Source organism: Anopheles moucheti, chromosome X (assembly GCF_943734755.1).
Source record: "Anopheles moucheti chromosome X, idAnoMoucSN_F20_07, whole genome shotgun sequence".
Classification (NCBI taxonomy): domain Eukaryota; kingdom Metazoa; phylum Arthropoda; class Insecta; order Diptera; family Culicidae; genus Anopheles; species Anopheles moucheti.
In genome coordinates, this window is record NC_069142.1 from 12,953,696 (window position 1) to 12,975,244 (window position 21,549).

Sequence of the window (21,549 nt, forward strand, 5' to 3'; positions counted from 1 at the left end):
GGGGCAGCTACACGCCCCGTAGATAGCTTAAGCTAAGCGAAATGAGTATCTCGCGGCAAAAGGTGTGAGAACGAAAACCGGAAATTGCAAACAGCACCTGTGAAACGTTCACACGTACGTACGTTTTGTGACATGAACGAAGAATTGTAGTTCGCTGCTGAGGGTAATCGTCACAATCCGAACACCGGGTTTATCGCTAATTCTGGCCCTCCAAGTGAACGGACGCCATTCGATTCTATTATTGAACCGTAAACTCCATTGTCCTTCTGAGTTTCGTCAGTTTTTTAGACAAAGTCCCTTTCTCAGAGCATGCGCATGCGAGTACTAGTAGAACTATATAAATTCATTAACATCGCAGATTCGTTCGTCGCGACATGTGTTTTGGGTGAAGAAGTAAATAAGTTAGGTCGTGTACAATTGTACATACCAAACAAAACATACAAACAGAAAAAAAAAGCTATCGCTATCTGTAATCTAATTGCTATACATTCTTTATATAAGCTAAATTGATGCAAAATCATACGCACTAGCCGCTTCCCATAGTGGTAAGGTTACAAACAAAGTTAAATCATACAATATCGTTTTCCTAAGTGTGTCGGTGACAATTAGTTAAGTTTTCATCTCCAAAAAAAAAAGCATTGCCATGCAGGAAAAGCATTTCGTTTGGATCAAGCTGCATATGTCTTTTCAATCATTTGTGACCGCGTTGAGTATGTGAATATGTTGTAAAAATAATTAAGCTACAACTACTTTGACAAAACGAAACAAAAAAAAACAAATATCTACACAAACAAAGAAAGCTCAGTGAGTGCAAACGGAAATGCAGCAACTGAAATCTCTCAGTCCTACCACTAGCAGCAGCTGAAATAGCCAAAGCTATTCGTACGAAACTCATGAAACATGAACGCTAAATGCATCCTAGCAGGTGCACAATGCAACCCTAAAATGTACTACCGGTTAGGGAACTAAAAACCATAACCTACCAAAAGCTACATACCGTTTTGAGCGCGTGTTTCGTTCTTTACCCATGCCCATTACCCAGGAAACACGAATCACTCACGCTGCGGCTCTCAGCAGCGCTCAGCTACGATAAAGCGCAAAAATTTCTAACCTCATACCCTTATTAGACGCGCAAAATCTCGCAAGCTGTCTTGTAGCAGATGGCGATCCAGTCCGGTTGTGTTGCGCCCCACTGTATCTGGTTGACCTCGCCCTCAGCCGCCGTGTACGCGAGGATTGGATCTTCGATAGGCCGCGGCATCTGCTGTATGTCCCAGATCAGCGCCTGGTGGTCGTCGCCCGCCGTACATATGTGGCAGGAGCTGTGCGGTGCCCAGGCAATTCCGTTCACGCACGCCCGATGATTGCTGAGCCGGGCGACCGGTGTGCACGGTACCCGCACATCTAGTATGATGACCTCGCAGCTATCCATCGCCACCGTGGCCAGATAGTTCGGGTCCTGCTTGTTCCACGCCAACCGTAGCAGCGGTGTGTGGGCCGGATCCTCGTAGATGATGGTCGAGTGTTCTAGATGGCGCAGATCGAACATCCTCACGCTTCCGTCCGCACCGACCGAGGCAAACATATCTCGACCACCGCCTGCGCGCGAGAATGCTATATCGTACACCTCCTTGTCATGTGCGATGAGTTGCGTCTTGACGTGGCCGGACACGAGATTAACACGCCCGAGCGGTTGACTCGTTTCCAGGCCCCAGATCGTGCAGGTGGTATCGATCGACGACGTACCGACAAGGTTCAAATCGACCTCGTTCCAATCGAAGGATGTGAGCGGCGCACAGAAGTCACTGTTTTTGTTGTTGTTCAGCACGCACTCGAGTCTCGTGTCGGGTTCGCCGGCACGCCATAGCCGCAAGTAGTCGCCGCTGGTTGCAAGCAAATCCGGATACACACCCTTCGAATCGGGTATCCACATGATCTTGGTGGTTGGATACGGATGGTCGAATGTGCTGGAAAGGTTGAGTGATAGAAAATTGAGATAAATTGATTTGTAAACAGAGCCTTCGTCTTCTTCTTGGGGTAACGAACTATTTGCTACGAACACTATAATTACAAAATTGAAATATACGCAATACAGTAAATTTTTAATACCTTAAAATATGTAAATGAATCTTAATATGTATTATGAATCGGTTCATAATATTATACAACGTGATAGCAAATAGTGAACCATACCGTACTACGGGTTTGGAACATATTTTTGAGCAACTGAGTAATCACAATTGCAGTGTCGAACAAAGGTGTTATGACTAGCGGTGAAAGTAAATTCCGATTATAAAATGTGGTGCATGTTGTTGTTGGAATACCTTAGAGAGAATGTGATTAATGTGGAATTGTTTTGTCTCAAAAACTGATCCCCTATTTTCCTACCACACCATTAATCAAATCGAAATGAAACAAAGCGATATGCTACCTTTTCGCGCTGAACTCGCTGGTGTCCTCGTCGAGACTTATGATCTGCACCTTGTTGTTGTATTCCTCGACGAAGCTGCCGAGCGCTAGACGGAACCGTTTGTCCGGCCGCACGGACCAGTTCATCGAGTAGAGTGGCCATGGTGCGAGATATTTGTAGATCTCCTTGCGCTTCCCCGTCGTACCGGACATATTTCTAAGCGTGGCGGGCCGTAACCGTTGCTCGGTTTGTTGCCGACGGTATTCGTTCCCTTCGTCCAAATTGCCGCGCGTCACGTTCGGCACCACAAACCCGGACCCGGACGCAACCGTCGCAGCTACACCAGTGCCAGCAAGGTTCGGCGCACTCGATGTGGCCCAGCCGCTTACGATACTGTCCGGCGTCCGAACCGGCCCTTCCACTACCGCTTCGTCCCTGGAAAGATGAATGATACGTCGTAAGTTATCCATTGTGCGGACTGCAACAATTATCACCAGGCCAACAAACTAGGATGCACGCGCATCAACAACTGCAAACGAGAGCAATGCACCCGCGCGGCTCGTTGCGTATCACGCAAAAAAAAGTGCATTCGATTGAGTGAATGTGATAAGTATGTTGCTGTTTCATCTCACATTTATCGCGGGTGCATTCTACCACCTTCTCAGGTATCGGGGGGAGGCAAGAAACGAAAAAAAGCACAGCAGATGACGGTTTTGTGTGCCGTGTTTGTTACTCACCGGCAGCGTACTATTTATATCGGTTTTACAATCGGTTCGAACTTGGGTTCGAAGCACCATAAATATCGCAATACCCCACACAAGGACGGATATGTACACACACGGGCCGGGTTTTCACGAGGGGGGGTTAAACGGCGACGGTTGGACAGCCGTGTTGACGCATGCGGTGATGCCAACGCTTTGTACCGGCGTCAGGCAGCGAACTTATGCAGGAAACCAGATGAAGCGTCCGGCAACAAACGGTTGGTGCGTCTACAAATAAAGAGGTTTTTTTATGATTAGTTCATCAATTACATTATATGGTATTGTTCTTGTGTTCATGAGCAGAAATTATTCTTGTGACGTATGGTTTATATGAAATGCACAAAAGAAGTAGGCCATTTAACCAATAAATAAACCTATACACACACCTGTTGAGAAACTGTGTGCCACCGTAGTAAGAAAAATGCTCACATGTAATAACAACTTATTAAGTCGTTCTCGTTATAGTGTTTTTGTACCGAATTGCGCACCATTTACGTCTGGTTTATCCGATTACTAATCTTCGCCAAGGACAAGTTCAGCTGCCCAACTACCGAAACTCATCACAACAGCTGGTACGAATGGAGCAGCAGCAACCTTTTAATACTTTCTTTCTGGATAATGGACAAATTAGTTTGATTGCTTTCGCCAGTGGATCGGATTTGTTTTGATCACGATGAAGGATTATGCTCACACATAATAACGATTCTTTTGATTAGTCCTACAGATGACAAACACACACGTACAAAACACATACAACATACAAAATTATTGTAGGAAAAAGTGCGTCTTTGTGCCCGGTTGCGGTTGACTGCTGGGAAGTTAGACAAGTTCACGGTAGGTTGTTGATAGATGCTTGATGGAAAACGCATCGGTGCCAATCGATTGCCATCGGTGTTGGATAGCATCAGTGATCGCATCGCCGTTGGTTCATATTGAAACACAGTACTCTTCACAAATCTAATGTGTTTCGTCCTACCCTCGGCGTTAGGTGTTTTTAAGAAGATAGTTTTAACATATTACTAGCTATTTTACACGTTTTAACACTTTTTATTACCTCGCTAAATGATTTCACCCAGCCGACGATTGACGTTTTGGGGACTAGATTTTCCAAACGCTTGATGCTGCTGCTAGCGATGTAGTTGACTATCCCGCCGCCAGGGTGCGTACCCTGCAACTCGTTCTGAAGTTCTGTCCCATTGAAGCGTTTCGTGCGTTGCAAATCCAACAATCATGCGAGGAAAAAGGATTTTTTTCATTTTCATGGAATTTTTTGGATGAATTAATATTATATTCGTTTTCTATTTGATATATCAGAGGAAGAATCAACATAATGGCAGCATAAAATCACTTTTCATTCATTGACAGCTATTACACGCTTGAAGCGCTTAAGCCCATTATACACGACACATTTGTTATAATCGTTGTAATTTGGGATACTGCTGTGGAATTGATTATAAAATTATCTGTTTCCTATTTGAACTGAATTCTACAGTTTTCAGCCAAATTACATTGGATATGAAAAAGCTGAAGGATTTCGAAAAAGGTATTTCTTTTTTAATCTCCTAACGAAGGGTTCAAACAAAACCAAACCCAAGCGTTTCAACGGTTGACATTCCTCCATATTGACTGTCTAAATTTGACAGTTGTTCTCTTGGTCCCATTGGCGATGTTTATTTCCATCTCCAGTTTTACTAATATTTCCAATGTAACCGCTTCGTTCCATCGCGAATTAGTGAGAAAAATGTTACCATACGGTGGACATTTATGAATAAAAGGTTTTCTGTTTAGGGATTTATCTAAAATTGGACATTTCAATTAAACTGTCATGTCTCATTTGAGTACTGAGCACTGAGGGTAAGACAGAGAGGAGAATATGCAACGAGAGAAATAGGTGCATATAGAGTCGGAGGTTCGGCCCTTTCAAACTTGTGCTTGCAAAACTGAGAAGCAGCTGAAACGCAGCGTGTAGCGCTTCTTGGTGTGATTCACGGAAGCAGTGGGAAAAACAATTGAAACCAGCAAGCGAACGCAACAAATTTGCCAAGTGCCTTGTCAAAAGTAACATCGTGTTCCACTCGTTATTCCACATTGAGCCCAAAGTTGGCCGGAAGGACCCCTCATCTCATAAGTCTTCGCTTCGTTTAATGTGTACGGTGTGGTGCGTGCAACGTTCCATCTGCATTCTCACCGCGTCCTCCTAGACGATTGCTTCTCCAGAAGCCTGTGTGTGTGTATAAATATATATAAGTGTGTGTGAGTTATTGTGTGCGTGTGCGCAGCGCAGTCGTCATCCATCGTGTCAGACCTATCCGCTATTGTTTTCATCGTAGACTAGCTTAAACAGTGCCTGACGGTGATCACCGTTCCCGACATCTCGCCAACTACATAGCGTCTCAAAGAAAGCAATTGTGAAGGGTTGCGATTTCGCCTCCAGCACTTTCATCGAACGCCTTTCAAATAGCAATCGGGGAGATTATCTTTCGTAAGGGCCTACCCTCAACTTTCCTTTGACGATCAACTAAAATTTGCTTCTCTCATACACGAGCAGACCGAGCACACGTAAGAAAGTTCTGCAAGCGTGTATCACACACACACCAGTTCGGGGTGTTGCCCAATTTCCGGTTATATTTCGGCTGTCTGCTGCCGTCGTGACGTCATGCGAATGGCACAGCAAAGCTCGATTGGCGTCGTTGCTGGTGGCCACACTGAATGCAGCAGCCTCCGTGCGGTAAACTAATACCCAGCCATACCGATCACAGCAGTTAAGCTGCACCGGAAACTGACAGCCCATCAATTGCACACGGTACCCGCTCTGCGTGGTAAGTATGTTCCCTTTCTTAAACACTTCTTAATCTGTGGCTGCGCGCGTGTTTCTTTCTGCACATTCTACCGTAAGGGGCGATGCATGATCGTGAAACGAGAATATCAAATTTCAGGCATCGTAGTTGGGCGACGGAGGGAAGGAACGCGGACGGGGAAATGTTGTAACAGCAACTTCAAACACACGGGACCGAGACCGTGGATGACTTTCGTACGTGCAGCCTAGAAAGTACCCAACTTGGCACACGTACGGAACCGCCGGGCCCCGAACACATTTGATGGTAATTGAAACTCCATCGAGATCGTGTAATCGAGCTGCATCAGGTTGTTCACGATCGCGGGTGAAAGAAGTATCATCCCTTTTTTCATCTTTTTATGCAACATTCCAACTCGTCCCGCATGAAATGGAACAACTTGACCACACATACGGTCGGGAAAGCTAGAGAGAGATAGAGCGAGAGGGAAATTTTGCAGAAAAACCTATCCTGGGTTCTTGCAGTCGATTGATTGTTGTCGCTGCGTGTGCGTGTAAAATCCGAAATTAACGCACGTGCGTGAAGGAAATTTACGAGTTTCAATATGCATTGTTTAGCTCATGTGCCCCGGGTATAGAAGAAATTCTGACACCGGAGACCAGCATGATTTATGAGGAAGCGAAAAAAAGAAGAATGTAAGAATGGGATGTTGGGTGTATATGTGTTGGTAGTATGCAGAAATTGGTGTGCATCTTATGAAGCATAGACCAGAACAACGGGATACACATGCTGTCGTAGGTATATAGCTGTCATCATGATGTATAATTATCCTTTACTGCACCTAGATCCTTTAAGAACACACTTCTTTTATATCTTGGAAGCTCTCAGCATCTCTGAGATTTACGGAATTTGAATTCCTTGCCTTCTTTCTTTGGTTCGTTCATACAGTTTCATTCGTTTGACGTTTTAGACCAAAAAGTAAGCACGTAAACATGTCTGCATCTTGACATGTATAATGTTTTTATTACGTGTCGCTAATAACGAGAGAAATTAAAACTAGGAACAACTTATTTTTATTGTATCTACCGTCTAGCATGTCTTGACGGACACAAAATGAAGCGAACTGTCCCCCAATACATCTCCAATGAAAAGGCACTTAGGAGCTACAATTTCTCTAAATCTACAAACAACAACTGGAAGATATTAAAGTGAAGCATTACACCGTATTGCTGGTATTCTGCAACATTCACTCCAACTTCGAATATCGAGCCTTCGTATATAAATCTCATCAATAATTACAAACCAAAGCGTGTGGGAAAGAGATGGAAAGTGAAAGAGCCGTGCAGTGATTAGAGGAACAGTGCGCTGAACCGGCAAGGGTAGGGGAAGGCAAGACAAATTATTACAATGCACCACGGAACAGAGCGTTTTATACGGCTCGCGGGTGCGCATCCCAGGAAAACCAAGGTTAAGCTCGTAGTTCGTCTTTCTTCCTAGCATCTGAGCTCTGCATGGCATTGTGTATCGGTTATAATTTTTGTTCGCTCGAAAATTTGGGATCGAATCGTGTCAATCTTGAAGAGACTACGATTGGTTCAGACGAAAAGATCTCTGTTGATCTCCAACAGGATGGCAAAGGAATGGTTCGACCATACAGTGATGATCTAGGATCGCAAAGGAGCGTCTTCGTCATACTCTGATTCGAAATTATCCTAACTCCGTCGTCAGAGAAGAACCAAATCAATCCTTTAGCATGATCCAAAAAGGTATCAATTCACCACTCGATTCAGCTCGGTTGTTTGACCGATACCATCTTAAGATCAGTAAAACGCATTTACAGGGTTTTACAATAGGTAGAAAATGGCGAGCAGAATAAACTGAATTGTGCATGTTTGCGTGTTCACATGTTGTGAGATATGATCTATTCAATTTTACGAAACTTTCATTAAATTTTGTGCAAAATATGACTTAAAAATTTGTTTCATAATGATAAATATTTGTGATTAGGTTTCGTCAAGTCCAATAAATCCATTTTACGTCTCAACTCCTGAACCCGCCTGTACGTAAACAGGTTGCCTATTTTGACATTCACTAAATTGTGCACACGATTCCATGCCTACTTATTGCGATTCAGTAAAGTGTTTTTTTGTTACACTATATCTCGCCAAAAAAATAAATAAAAGTCAATAAAAGGGGCCAACGCAACATTATACATAAACAAAAAACTCTAGAACCTCACACAACGCATCAAGAAAGCAACCAGGCACTTTAAACAACGAAAAATAGAAACAAATTTTCAGAGAAATGGACACATCTGTCCTTTCTTTCCCAACACAGGGAGTTAAACCTCTGATTATGGGATGTTACATCCTATAGGAGGCCATACTTCTCCCAACCTACATAGAAGAAGAAGAATAGCTCGTCATGCCCAATCTATTGTAAAACCCTGTAAAATCACTTTTCATGACATATCTAATTTTAAATCTGATGGAATGTTGATTGGAAAACAGGTGATTTAAGGGTTGAAAATTGACGATTGGAAAAATATGCTGTGGATTGCATCCTATGTGCAGTAATTATTATCCCTCCCACAGCTTCATGATTTATTCCAATAGGTTAAAAGTAACAAATCGATGGTGGTACGCTGTGCTAAATCAATTTTCGCTTCCCTTCTAGAATCGCTTTTCCGAGCACGGGGTTTGAATAGGTTCGCCCTGCCTAGTGGTCCGGTTTTACGGTCTGCTTTGACCTGAGCGGACCTGTGGGACTCATAAAACTAGCCCACCAAAAAAAGGGGTTAACAAAATCCACCCCTACTCTGCAAAACGTTCTAACGCCAACAACGCCACAATGGTCACGGCTAAAGACGGCAGCAATGGTGAGGAGAGCTGACCCCGTGGTCAGCCGGCACTGCATGAAATAGCAAGAAAACTTACTTCTGCACCCAAAATAATCCATGGCAGGGGAAAAAAAAGCACACCATTGGAGGCTGCGGCGGTGTATTACAAACTCCCGGGGCCTTTCTGTGTCTGTGTGCGCGCGCACTGGTGGGCAAACCCGCTGGCGCAACCGTGGGAAACCAAAACGCCGTCGGCCTGACCTCGGTTGGAATAGGGATGGGAACGAACGGTGTGCGTATGTGTGTGTGTGTGTGTGTGTGGTACGGGCGGGGTGCGTCGTAAAGGGAAGCCGCAATGGTTAAAGATGCTTTTTTTTGCCCCCTGCTTTAAGCCCCTTCTAAAACCGACCGCCGCGGCTAACGAACGTCCGACGTGTCCGATCCAAGACTAAGCATTTTCATGCCCTCCCTCCCTCGCCTCCTCTTCCCCGCCTTCTGCTACTAGCCGCCCACATCCCACACTTCGTCCATCTTCCTTCGGGGGTTGTATGTACATGTACATGAGTAAGTAGTGCGCGGTGCTGCGGGATGACCTGTTGATGCGCCGTGAGAAGCGGCAAAGCGGCCTCTGTTGCAGAGAGTCACACACACACACACACACACATACACACACGAACACATGTACGGGTGAAGCGCAATGATGATGGTGTGTAATTTGCGGGGCATGCCTTCTGCCCAAGCGGCCATGCATATGCGGGTGGATGAAAGGGAAACCTTCCACCCCATATCTCCCCCCCTCACCCTCCCCCCCCCCTTCCTTCCTCCTCCCCGCCGTTCCCTTCACCGATTCCTCGCCAACGTCCCTGCGTGTTTGTGTGTGGCAGGCGGGCTTGGCCAGCAGCCACAGTAGTTGTGATTCCGGACGAATCGGAAATGGTATAATATCGAGCCACTGAAAATCCGCGGGTCGACGCCACGGGACGGAAGGAACACACTGTGGGCGCCGCACAGTGGGTCCGGGTTGGTGTTCTTCTTTTCTTGTTTTTGTTTTTTGGTAGTTAATTCATGTTAACACACTGGGGTACGGTGTTTGCGGGTGGTTAGCCTTGTTGGGCCTATTGCAGTTGAGCAGGAGAGCATAGGAAAAAACACACAGGCGCACGCACCCAAAACTCTCACCCCCTCCTCCCACCAAAAAAAAAACGGAAACTGTGCGCATTCTGTTGTATTTTCTCCGTTTAATCGCTATATCTTTTTTTTTTTGTAGATTTTATATATAAATGTCCGTGGTACTACGCACTCACTCAAATGGGGTGGGAGGGGGATGCACACTAACTTTGTTGAGGCGCATACTTTGTTTTTACATTTTACTTTCTCCTCACCGCAACACAACACTTGGCGGCTTCTTGCCCGATCATCATCATCATCATCATCTTTGTCTGTTCTATCTTTTTATTTCGTTCAAATGTTTCTATCCTACCCCGCCGGATAATGCGTGTTGTGGGTGGCAAAAGCGACGTAACCACGAAAACCAAATCTTTCCCTCTTTCTTCGCCTTCTGCTTGCTGCATTTATCCTCTAGTTGGCGTCTAACTTCGTTTCATCTTCCCATTTCCACCAGGATGTGGGTTGATTAAGATTACATTAACGTAATCAAGCATGCGGTTTTGACACAATTACTAACCCGTAACGTAAACGTAAACAAACGAATTTGACAGCTTTATGTAATGCCGGCGAATAGACTGAACCTAACAAAAAAACACACCAATTTCTACTCGCACATATTCAATATTAGTTTATTGATTTTGCAACAAAAACTGTAAATCCCTTAGGACAGTTTAACCGATAAGTAAAGAAAAAATATTAGCTGTCAAAAATGACATGTTTCTATATTTCATAAGGAAAGCGTCAGGCCGGATTGCTGTCAAAAATGACATAATATTACCATGCTAAAGGTTGGTAAACATAATCTTCAACGAATCAATTATCTAATTATTGGACGTGAAATTTTCTGTCAATTGATATCTGTCAGATCGTGTTTAATAGATTCTCCTGTCATGACAAATTTCTTTATTCTGACGGATTCAAATGATGGCGTTCCAGTGGATTCTAGTTTCTTGATCTGATGAAGAAACGAATCCATGAATCCGATCCAGATCCTATTGTCCAACACTAATCGGAGCTCGATTCGCACCACTTCGAGGTCTTGGAGCAGGAGTCCGCTAAACCGGACTGATATACCGGTCCTTCTCGTGGACGCGTTAACGCTATCGGCTATCAGTTGGTCGATCTCAAACTTTATTGAATTAATGCATAATGGTTTGTTTTTGTTCTTTCTTTAAAGTGCGTGACATTCCGAACAGTATAGATAACCTAGACATCCAGATCCGGAGATCTTTAGAGAAATTTTCCAATCGGACGTTTTTGTTTGGATAGCTGTCAAAAATGACATTGTTTTACATTGCATTACATTACAGTACGCATTTTATGGTGGAACGGAAGTAGAATTTCCGTAGAACGCGCACAATTGTCGTCACCCCAGATTGATTGTGCAAGACGCGCTTCCCAGTGATCCGAGGTCTGTGTAGTCTAAATATGTCTGAAATTCGGAAAACATTGTTAATTACCTCGTTCCCAAACGGCGGATGTTTCACTCCCTTTTTTCTCTCTCTTTCTCTCTCTCTCTTTCATTCTCTCTCTCTCTCTCTCTCTTTCATTCTCTTTCTCTCTCTTCCAAGCTTGGATTAAGCCATATTACTGCAGGAAGTTTTACGCCAAAACTATACACCTACACCACCCTCATCCTCTCTCTCTCTCCATCTCTCTGTCTTTCTTTCTTTTCTCCTCTGCCTTCAATTCTCTTCCATAGTGTAATGCGCTATTTGCGGCAAGTTTGTTTAAACTTATCGGCCCCGCTAGTTAGCGTAATTAGGTTGATTGTGATCGATTCGGTGGTGGCATTCCCTTGTTGCTGCTCCGGCATACCATTGCTGGAGCTTTTCCTTTACCTTCCCCCATCCCGCCCCCATTCTTCACTCCAGTGGTGGGCCCACCCTTCATCACTTCCACCAAATGTGCGCCTGTTGCCGATGTTTGCTTTCATCCGCAAAACAGTTTTCACATAATGTTGTTGTAGCTGGGCAGCCCAAAAATTGCCAGATAATATTGCGCGCCACAACACACAACACTAGCGACTGCGCATAACCACCCCCCCAACCCCCTCCCAGCGCTTCCTGCACACCTTCTTGCGCCCATGAAGAGTTTATTCACTTGTGTTTGTTGTGTGTGTTTGTGTTTTTTTTTTGTGTTGTGTTGTTCCCAAGAGATCATCCCCTTCCACTTGATGATGGGAAAGGGGATAAGCAGGGGTAGGAGTTGCTTTGGGTTTTGCGAAAGGGGGAGTTTGTAGTAAGCAAAGGAAAGAGAAAGAGGACCAAGATTTGGGAGTCATTTTTCCCCCTTTTCTTCACCCTACTCGGTATGTCTTCAGATGTTCGCAAGTTTTGTTTGCAAGGATATGGCTTTTTTGTGAGAAGAGGGAAGGATTATGGGGTGGAGGGGGAGGTTTTTGGTGCTTTGAGCTTAGCGGTAAGCTTTAGCCTTCTACTACAGTAAAGTTTTTCGAAAAGTTTCGTCACACGGAGAGTGACTTTTAGGGTTCCTCCGCTCTCCACACCCCTATCGTTTTATTTCATTTGTGTTTTTTTTTCTCTGACTGTTACCGCTCTTTTTAATGCTTAACGCAATAACTCCCTCGCAGCATACACACACACACACACATGCTAACCACAGTTTTCAAGCATGTCATCGCGGCAACAGTAGGGGTGTACTGTTTTTCGGTCGTTTCTTCCCAAACTCATGAAATAAACTCCTAAACTTGTCTCTCTTTTTCTCTCCCCCCTTCTCTTTTACGCGCCCCAATCTCCAAACGTTAAGACACCATTGCCCGGCGGTACATTTATTTCTATATATATATATACATCTTATGGTGTAGCTCCCTCACACGAATCGCCACCCCATCCCATACAAAACTCCGTTCGTGTGTGGCGTCGATGGGTTAAAGTCTTGTTTTATATTTCGGGGTTCTTTAGTTTGGTTTTATGCGTTTTGTTGTTGTTGTTGTTGTTGTTGTTTTGTTTCTATTTTTATTTCTATGTTTCGTTCATTTCTCAAAACACCATTCTCTTTCCACTGGTTCCGCTTTTGGCCGTTTTTTTTCGGGACGTCTCTCACGTTCGCGTGCGCTTTGATCTTTTTTTTGCCGCCCCCCACACCAGCCCCCAACCCCGCCTATATTAGTTTGGCCTTCTCTTGGCTTTTTTGTTGTTGTTGTTGATTATGTTACACCTTAACGTGCTCTTTTTCTTTCCCGTTTCCTTTCTTTCAATATTTTCATTCTACTTCTTTTCTGCTTCCCTGTTTCTTTCTCGCTCGCTCTCTCCCTCGCAACACGGATGGATGTGCCTTCCAGCGACGGGACCACCAGAGGAGGCGAATATACGGCAACAACGAAAGACTTCAACGACCGGTGACGGCGACGAACCCGAAGAGGAAGCGCAAAGCGGAACACGGCAACTTAAAAAAAAACACAAAAGTACAGTAAACGTATCGGCCCCGATCCCTCAGGAAGAGGAAGTAGGAACGAGCGAGAAAACGGTGGAAGCTGCACGAGGAAGTGGACCATGCCCGGTGTACGGTGGGATGCATGAGCCGAGCAGCAGCAACAGCAGCAGCAGGTTCATGGTAAAGGCCCACCAGCAGGCAGCTTCTTCCGAGCGCCCGCCCGCCAAGCAAAGTCGATTTCGTGTGTTGGGAAGTTGATTCAAAGGTGATGCGCTGCTGAAGGGAAAGGAGCCGCTTTGTGTGGTGCAGTTTTTTGTTTGGTCGAGAAGGAGACGAACTGAAAGGAGAACGATTTCCAGCAGAGCGAACGAGCGGCGAACCCCCGAAACGCGGGTGTGCGTGTGTGTGTGTGTGGGTTGCAAATACCGCGCGGGGGGTGTGCGTTGAAGAAGGGTGCGGAAGTGTATCGGGCGTGGGAGAGAAGGGCAAACGAGAAGCCACTGGCCAGTCGGGGCGAACAGCCGCATCTCTGCGTGTATATGTGCGGGCAAGTGTACGGGCAAGCGAGAACCGAGACGCTTGCTTCCAAAAACCAACGCAGGGAAGCACAGACAGACACAACCTCACGTACCAAAACGCGCACATACCAGAGGGTCCAGAAATTGGTCGGGAGTCCCTGAGAGTCATAAACGCAGCGGGATAAGGAAGGGAAGGCCTCCCGGGTTGGAGTGAAAGCAAGCGAGACGGGGTCTCTCGGATTCGCTAAGGTGGAAGAAGCCATCCGGCAACGACCCGGTAACCGTACGTGCTGCAGCAGAACGACAGAAAGAGCGCGCACGAAACAAACAATAAAACACACAAAAAGGGCCCAGAGGAAGCAGTGAACTTTTGGAAAGGGAGTAACAGAGAGAGAGAGAGAGAAGAGAACCATTCCTATCCCGATTCCGCGGATAGTCCTCAAACAGTTAGGGGCGGTGGAAACGGGTGGGAGTGCACCAGTGAGCGCGCTCGCGCTCCCGGTCGAACCACAAGATTACGATCGTCAACCGGCTTGACTCAGCACCAGAGCATCGTCATCATCCGTGGCGTCGTCAACACGGTTGCCCAGCCGGAGCAATTGGAAAGGAACGGTTGGTGGATCGAAGTGAAACCGTGTGCGGAAGGAATCGTCAGTGGCGGGTGGAAAATCGAAAAAAGCTCGCTCGCTCTAGCTCTCCGTCTCTCTCGCCTTTTGCTGTGCTCGAGTCGGCGGTGCGACGGTAAACAAGGGTAAAACACCGAACCGCCCGTAAAAGGAAACGAAAGACAGCAATCGAAGCAGAAGCAACGAAAGAAGGTAGTTGGCTAGTCCAGTGCGTTGCGGAAGGTGCGGAGAAACAACAGTTCAGGCTGACATTTGGCAGAACAGCGCGGTAGTAGTGCTGTAGAGGCCGTAACGTGCACCATTCCGTAGTGACACTTGAGCGCTAGTAAACAGCAGAGCTGTCCGACACCGCAAGCGACGAACCTTTTTTTTTTCACACCGAGATATACAAATGTGTTCAGCGAAGACGACGTGCGTTGTGGATTGTTGTTTTGTGTGACCGAACAGACACTCACACACACACACGCCGAGCAGGGAAAGAACGTGAAGAAAGCAGGAAAAAAACCGACACAGAGAGTGGGGGGGGGGTTTACAAATATTCCCCGCGTGTAGGTGTGTGCTTGCGTGTTTATGTGCGGTTTTGCGCTTTTCCTTCAGCGGAAACAAACGGAACTGAAACTAGCAGAGCAGTCGCACAGACAGTGAGCGGTGTGACCGCCTCGGCAACAACATCGAATTGGCCGCACATACACATACCCAGCAGAGTTCGGTATTGTTTTACTTCGCTACTTCAGCTGGTGGAGGAGCGCTGTGTGCTGGTTTGGCCCTTTTGTTGTTGTTGTGTGCTTCTTTGCTGTGTGCGGTGTGGCATCATCATCGTCAGCAACACAACCATCGTTCTCACGGTCTGAATATGCACCATTGGTCGGAGCGCGAGCCACTCATTTGCCTGGCAGCGATAGAAGCATTAGCCAGCCCGCACCGCAGTGACAGTACGTCAAGCTTTCGAAAAGACGTAAACGTATTCTCCACGTACAACAAAAAAAATCGCGAAGATTTGCAGTTGAATTAAGGTCAAAGTAAGGCAAAACAAAAACCCGACCCGTTTTAAAAGGATGTCTTGCAGAAACAGTAACGAGCGTAGTACAGTATTATTGACGTTTGCGTTATACCGTGTTGTGGGACACTTTGCGTGCAGTGCGTGTTATTGTTTGTGCCTTTAAGGGTTTGTGTGTTTGGGTGAAGCGCAATAGGAAGAAGGTTGTGGGGGATTTGTCTGTTGCATCCCAACGTCAACCACAATCGCCTTACCCTTCCCCCCACTCCCTAATCGCCCCGCCCCCTCATCTCCCTTTTCCCCCCATCCCCCCCTCCTCCTCGTGCGTTCCATAAAAGAGGCTTCACAGTGTTGCGGCGAACAACAACAAAAATCAACCAACCCCGGCACCAAGAAGGAGTAGGAACTGGGCCTTATTGGAGAACAAGATGAAAATACACCACCACCGTGCACGGTTTACGAGCAGCGTATTGTACGATCATAACTACCACGGTACAGCACCGCATCGCCACCAACACGACCAGCGTGTGCAGCAGCAGCAGCAGCGTGAACGCCGCCGCCGGACGCAGGACAACGGTGCACCGGTTCGCTGTTGGTTGCATCGGGTTGCAACAACCCGGCAACACTTCCACCGTTTCACTCAGCTGCTCCGGGTACAGCGAACAGAAGTAGCAGCTGCCGATTGCGAAACGTCGCATCCATAAAGGGAGAGAGAGAGAGAGAGAGAGAGAGAGAGGGAGAAAGAGAGGAAAGAGCGAAACAAACCGCATCTTTTAACAAGTGTGAAAAGGAAAGCAGCAGAAGCAGTAGCAGCAGCAGCAGCAGCAGTCCGGGTTCGGGCCCGGAAACTGCCGGTTCATACAAAAAAAGCCACTCGTACGTATATGTGTTGTGCCTGTGTGTGTGTAAATAATTCTCCTGTGTGCGTATTGTTGCTGTCCCGTGTGTTTCATGTACCCGCCGTGTTGGTAGTTAAAGCTTTTTAAGTTAAAAAACCGGAGAAAAGCGACTCTTGTGTATGTGTGTGTGCGTATCTGTGTGTATTTGTGCATTGCTGCGCTTTTGCGACACCATCAGCAAGCAGTAAGGAAACAGACAGTTGTTTTCCTTAACGTCGCTAGTTTTGTGAAAGAATTTGGGGAATTTTTCGTTAAGCGCTTCAATTCAACCAACGGCATACAAGTGAACGTTCGTCGTTTTTTTTCGGTTTTCGGAAGTTGTTACGCGTTCTAGGTCGCGCGCGCGCAAAAACCCGCGGTTTGCTACTCGCACCACCACCGGCACTACAGCGTTTGTGCATATGTGTGTGGCTTTTTTGGTGCGCCAGGTGGTGTGACGGCAATACGACACACAAGACAACATTTCCCATTTGCCGCGTGTTGTCCCTGTTACCGCGTGTACGCAGCAATTTCTGCCACCAGGTGCTTGTTGCATCAATTCAACCATCTCCCAATCAAATACAGCAGCAACAGCAATCGTGTGCCTTACCCTAATTCTAGCCTGCTGTTTGCCTTTTGCCTTCTCTTCACCATTTGCAAGGATATACACGTAGCGCAGAGAGAGAGAGAGAAAATATAGAAACATCAAACCATCGGAGAGAAGGAGAAGCGTGGAACGTTAACCCGGCACAGTGTTACGGCACCGTGCTGCGGAGGTGCTTGTTTCCTGACCACTCTCCCCCTGCTCGATCAACCAACACCAATATATCAATTCGGTCAGAACTCAGCGCTTTCATCGATCAACAGGTGCGTGTGGTCTTTGTGCCTTGACTGCGCCTTCCCCCCCTATGAGGTGAGTGCTTACCCACCAACCACCACCGCATTAAGGTCCTATTAAAAGAATTCAGGAAGGAGAAGCTCGCAAGAGTACCCTTCCGGAGGAATCAGCCAGACATTCGTCGTATTCTTCGAGGTAAGATGTGTTTTAAGACTTCTAACCCAAATATGTTCCTTCCTCGCCCCAAGACTCTTGATGTTGTGTGACGCGGGGATGTTTCTTCCCGGACCGAAACTAAATTACGCATAACACTAGGCCCCTCCAAAACCCGAAGATAATGTGAAGCCGTTCGGTTACGTGTTAATGACGCGCGCAAAAAGAAATATTCCAAAATTAGCGCAAAATGCTTCTCTCCGTTTGTGCGCTATTATTGAAGGGTTTTGTAAGCTTCAGTGGTAACATTTGGAGGTATTTGTAGCTTCTCTCTTTGCTCTATTTGTTTTTGTATGCGGTTGGACGCGCTTTGGGGAGGCCTAAGAAACCCTGCACAGAACGGTCCGGACGGGATTTTTTACCGGTCCTGTCGTGTGAAGACCGACGCCATTACCAATACACCACAGGGCAGCGTTGTCTCTAAGAGTCTAAAGTCTAATTGGATTCATCATATTCGCTATCCTTTTAAAATTGAATGAATGTCAATTGAAATCGAAATTTATCGTGCTCCTTTGCTATGTCAGCTAGACTCTGCAGTTGTGTGTTGGAGAGTTGGAAGTTCTAGTGTAATTTGAACAGAATATAGAATGTCTTTCCACTTTGCAATTTCATCTTTAAAATACCCTATGAAACATTATTATCGTTCATGTGAGAACTTGTCTAACTCCAGTAGTAGATCCTGTTCAAAATATTCTCAAATTCCTCATTCGCCTTTGCCAACAAAGTGTTGTATTTTGTATTTTGTATAGAACTGATACCAGCTTGCAGTAGCTCGAGAATGGGGGTTAGATTCCACATCTACCTCTAGTTATCTACTACAATTCACCTATGTATAGAAATGGTTTCGAATTTTTGTACTTGAAAACCCTGTAATTGACGTTATTGATAGTTATTGTGACGTTACCAAGCGTATTGGTATAGTATTGGCCTTGGTTATAAATAAGAATTAAAACGAAATTTTCCATTGCGCTCCTCAGTGTCGGAGAGTTGCACAGAGTTGCACAGAGCGATGTCGACCTAATTTAAAGGCCCCTCACTAGCATGGTTATATTTGAGAACTAATCGTTTATCCTTGATTGGAAATCATTAAACATGCAGCATGCATAAACCGCATAATTACATATCGAATCGTTTGTGGAGCGAAAGAGGGTAGGATTAACCGTAACAAAAATAGTAAAGGCATGGAATATTAGCTGATTTACGAGCGAGGTAAAAGAATAACTGCACCGACTGAGATCCCACATCTTTATAAAAGTACAAACAGCAACAACAGCTGAATCCGAATTCAGCTCTTCCTAGCTTGATGGACAAATGTATGACACACTGTACAGTTGAATTTCTTGCACTTGCCATCGGGCGCAATCGGCAAAAGCTTGTGTTGAACTCTAACGACCGAAACCCTTGCGGCGATCTTTAAGAATTATTTTAAGAGTGGGTGGGATGTATTAATATTTCTTTGCGCCTTGCTTTTGTGCAGTGTATATAAGCATCTTAAGAGCGACATCTCGAGCCAGGTGCTATCAAGATCGGAATAACAATAGTAATACGCCTAGTTCGTTCGTTCAAGACATTAACAAAAGACGGATCAGTTTTTTTGCATAAAAATGCCAATCGCAATTAAAGACTTTGGACTGCTGGTTGAAATTTTGCATGCATTAAACCGTACCGTCTGGAGCGAATATTTATTTCTTTTCCTCCCTTCACCCCCTCCATCCCCCTTTCCCCCCTCACCCTCCAAGCTTGGTTAGTTCGCAATAGAACCGGCTTGTACAAATGCAAAATAAGCTCACGTTCGATTCTTCTAACCACTGTTTGTTCTTGCTTCTAGGTATCGCGTTTGAATCTTCAAGCAACGGAAGCTCAGCTAGCGGCCGGTTGGACGGCGAAAGGAAGAAGAAAAAGAAAAAGCAAGCGTACGAAAGGGACGGTTCCCCGTGCATGATACATCCGCGGCACCACAACACACTTGGGAGCAATGAAATCAAGTGCAGTAAAATTTTGTGCTATACTACTAATAATGCTGTCATCAGTTGTGGTTCACACAGGTAAGCCTGGGGGTTTCCACACCCGATCAATCGCGCTGCAACCTTCCAAACGTACACGGCACCACCGAGCCAGCAGAAGAGTTGGCTGTTAGATGATGCGATTGCTAATTAAGGAATTTTTGCTTATTAAAAGCAAAAAGCTGCTACAAATCAAAAGATCGGTCGAAATGGAGTTGTTTTTTTTTGTAACACCCACGAGACGGGAGTGAAACTAGCTTATTTCGCCTGTGCCCGGTAACAGGCCATTCAATGGAGCAGCGCTTGTAATGGTTGGCTGCACCCCAAAACACACAGCCACAGGTTTGGCATTTTTATTCCCGTCCGTTTCCGTGTTTGCCATTGATCATTGCAGATTAATTAACGATAGAAAGTACGGGAAGAATAGGAAGCTGCATTTATGTTTGCCGGTGTCGGCTGGTAAAGCAGGTGGGAAATGCTTGGATCGAACGTCTTAACTGTGTGAGGGGTTTGCTGGGGGGGGAGAAAAGTAACAGCAACGGAATGCAGCATAATGTCGCTGGCGTGGCGCAGGTATCCCGTACGAATTACCCCCTCAATATTATATATATATATATACACACCTATATTTCGGCTCTTTATCCCGCGATTGAAACGATGAAGCAAGATTTTAATTGGAAGAAATTGGTACGCGGTTTTTTTTTTCGGTGCTGTTTCTTTTGTCAATTCCGGTTTCAGGGGTGCTTTTTTCCTTCCTCTGTGAACAATGGTTTTGTTCACAATCAAATTGTTTGTCAACGGCGTTTCTGGCGTTTCGTTTTTGGTCTAGCAATGGGAGGGAGGAAGCCGTAGACTAATTATCCCGCTCGTCATCTGCGAGCAATTGTTTTAAGATTTCTTCTGAAAGATTGGCTCGCGCGAGCTGAATAATATCTTTTTGGGGGGGGGGGGGGGGGGGGATAAAAGAAGAAATTGTTAGCAGCAGAAGTCAAGAAGTCGCCAAAGTAAGAAGATGACACAAAACAGAAGAATCGTGAAGATTTCGTGGTTGACCAAACCAATTGGCAGACGGCAATCAACATAATTAGCCCCACCGCACCGTTTGGTAGAAGCACCGTGGTGCACTGCACCTTCACTGCTCACTGTATCACACACCGGTGCGTGCAGTGACCGAAAAGGGGTTCCCTGCTTTTCGACGACAAACTGCATAAACGGTGCGAAAGAAATCGTGGGAACGCTGCCTAACCATTGGGACCGTATCTGGGCGTTTTGTGCTGCCGGGCATTGTGTCTGTGTATTGGAACGTTGGGATTTGTGCGGGTGCATCTTTTGGAATTTTACGCCACGTCCACTTGATTAAACTTTTGGATATTGGAGTTGAATGGTTGAGTGGGTGAGATTAATAGATTATTCAAGAAAGAATTGGTTTTAAAATTCTTGCGGGTGTCTTCAATTTTAATGCTATAATCTATTTTTGTTTTCTACTGCATTGCATTCTGCATATATTGATTAACTTTCTTTTTCCCCGACTTTCTTTGTAGACTGCTGTTCTAGCAGATCGATGCCAAAATCAAGACCTCGACCAGTGTCACACTTTCGCGGTGTGATGACGTCCGCCACCACCACCTTTACGGTGATCCGGCCGGATGCGACCTCGTCGTCGAACCGGGATCCACCCGATACAGTTTCGACGGGGATGGACTCGCGTCTCACGGGCAGTGGCGGCACGGACACTGGCGGTCTCGGCCGTGGTATCAGCACCAGCACCGGCATCGCAGCGAGCAAAGCAAACGACCAACAGCAGACGCAACGGAACGGTGCGTCGATAGAGGGCACGAACGGTCGCCCACCGGGCAGGGAGGAAACAGCGAGCGGGCGCGGCAACGAAAGGATCAGCTGCTGATGCGCATGGGCAAATGTTTCGCAACTGTTCGAGGAAAACTACTGCCTGAACGGTGGCAAGTGTTACAACTTCACGATCGCGAACTCGACCATGCCGACGTGCGAGTGTGCGGACGGCTTCATGGGTGAACGATGTGAGTCAAAGTACCTGGATGGGACCTACCTAAGCATGCGCAAGCCGAAGATCCACATCGAAACGGCGAGCA

General features: G+C 46.0%; 2 protein-coding genes across 4 annotated transcripts in view; one reads left to right on the forward strand and one right to left on the reverse strand.

Moving 5' to 3' along the window:
* Positions 1-811: 811 nt before the first annotated feature.
* LOC128307068 (DDB1- and CUL4-associated factor 7) lies at positions 812-4,244 on the reverse strand. Of its 3 annotated transcripts, none has more exons than XM_053044785.1 (4): positions 4,226-4,244; positions 3,148-3,399; positions 2,432-2,845; positions 812-1,967 (listed from the first exon to the last, which is right to left on the reverse strand). In XM_053044785.1, exons 3-4 carry the CDS (start codon positions 2,620-2,622, stop codon positions 1,124-1,126), a joined length of 1,035 nt encoding a protein of 344 aa, XP_052900745.1. In that variant the 5' UTR covers positions 2,623-2,845; positions 3,148-3,399; positions 4,226-4,244; the 3' UTR covers positions 812-1,123. The 3 variants fall into 3 exon arrangements, with proteins under 3 accessions (XP_052900745.1, XP_052900744.1, XP_052900746.1); XM_053044784.1 differs by lacking the exon at positions 4,226-4,244 and adding an exon at positions 3,558-3,835; XM_053044786.1 differs by lacking the exon at positions 4,226-4,244 and adding an exon at positions 3,660-3,680.
* Positions 4,245-17,151: 12,907 nt separating this feature from the next.
* LOC128306820 (protein gurken-like) overlaps positions 17,152-21,549 on the forward strand; it is an 8,611-nt gene continuing 4,213 nt past the window's right edge. Inside the window, 5 exon segments of the mRNA XM_053044438.1 lie at positions 17,152-17,420; positions 19,267-19,483; positions 20,983-21,321; positions 21,324-21,361; positions 21,363-21,549. Coding sequence (XP_052900398.1) covers positions 19,414-19,483; positions 20,983-21,321; positions 21,324-21,361; positions 21,363-21,549 — 634 coding nt within the window. The 5' untranslated portion in view covers positions 17,152-17,420; positions 19,267-19,413.

Coding starts and splice junctions, on each gene's coding strand:
- LOC128307068 (XM_053044785.1), bottom strand. CDS start 2,622: ATGTCCGGTACGACGGGGAAGCGCAAGGAGATCTACAAATATCTCGCA. Junction 1,968..2,431: donor AGCGAGTTCAGCGCGAAAAG/GTAGCATATCGC, acceptor CAACCTTTCCAG/CACATTCGACCATCCGTATC.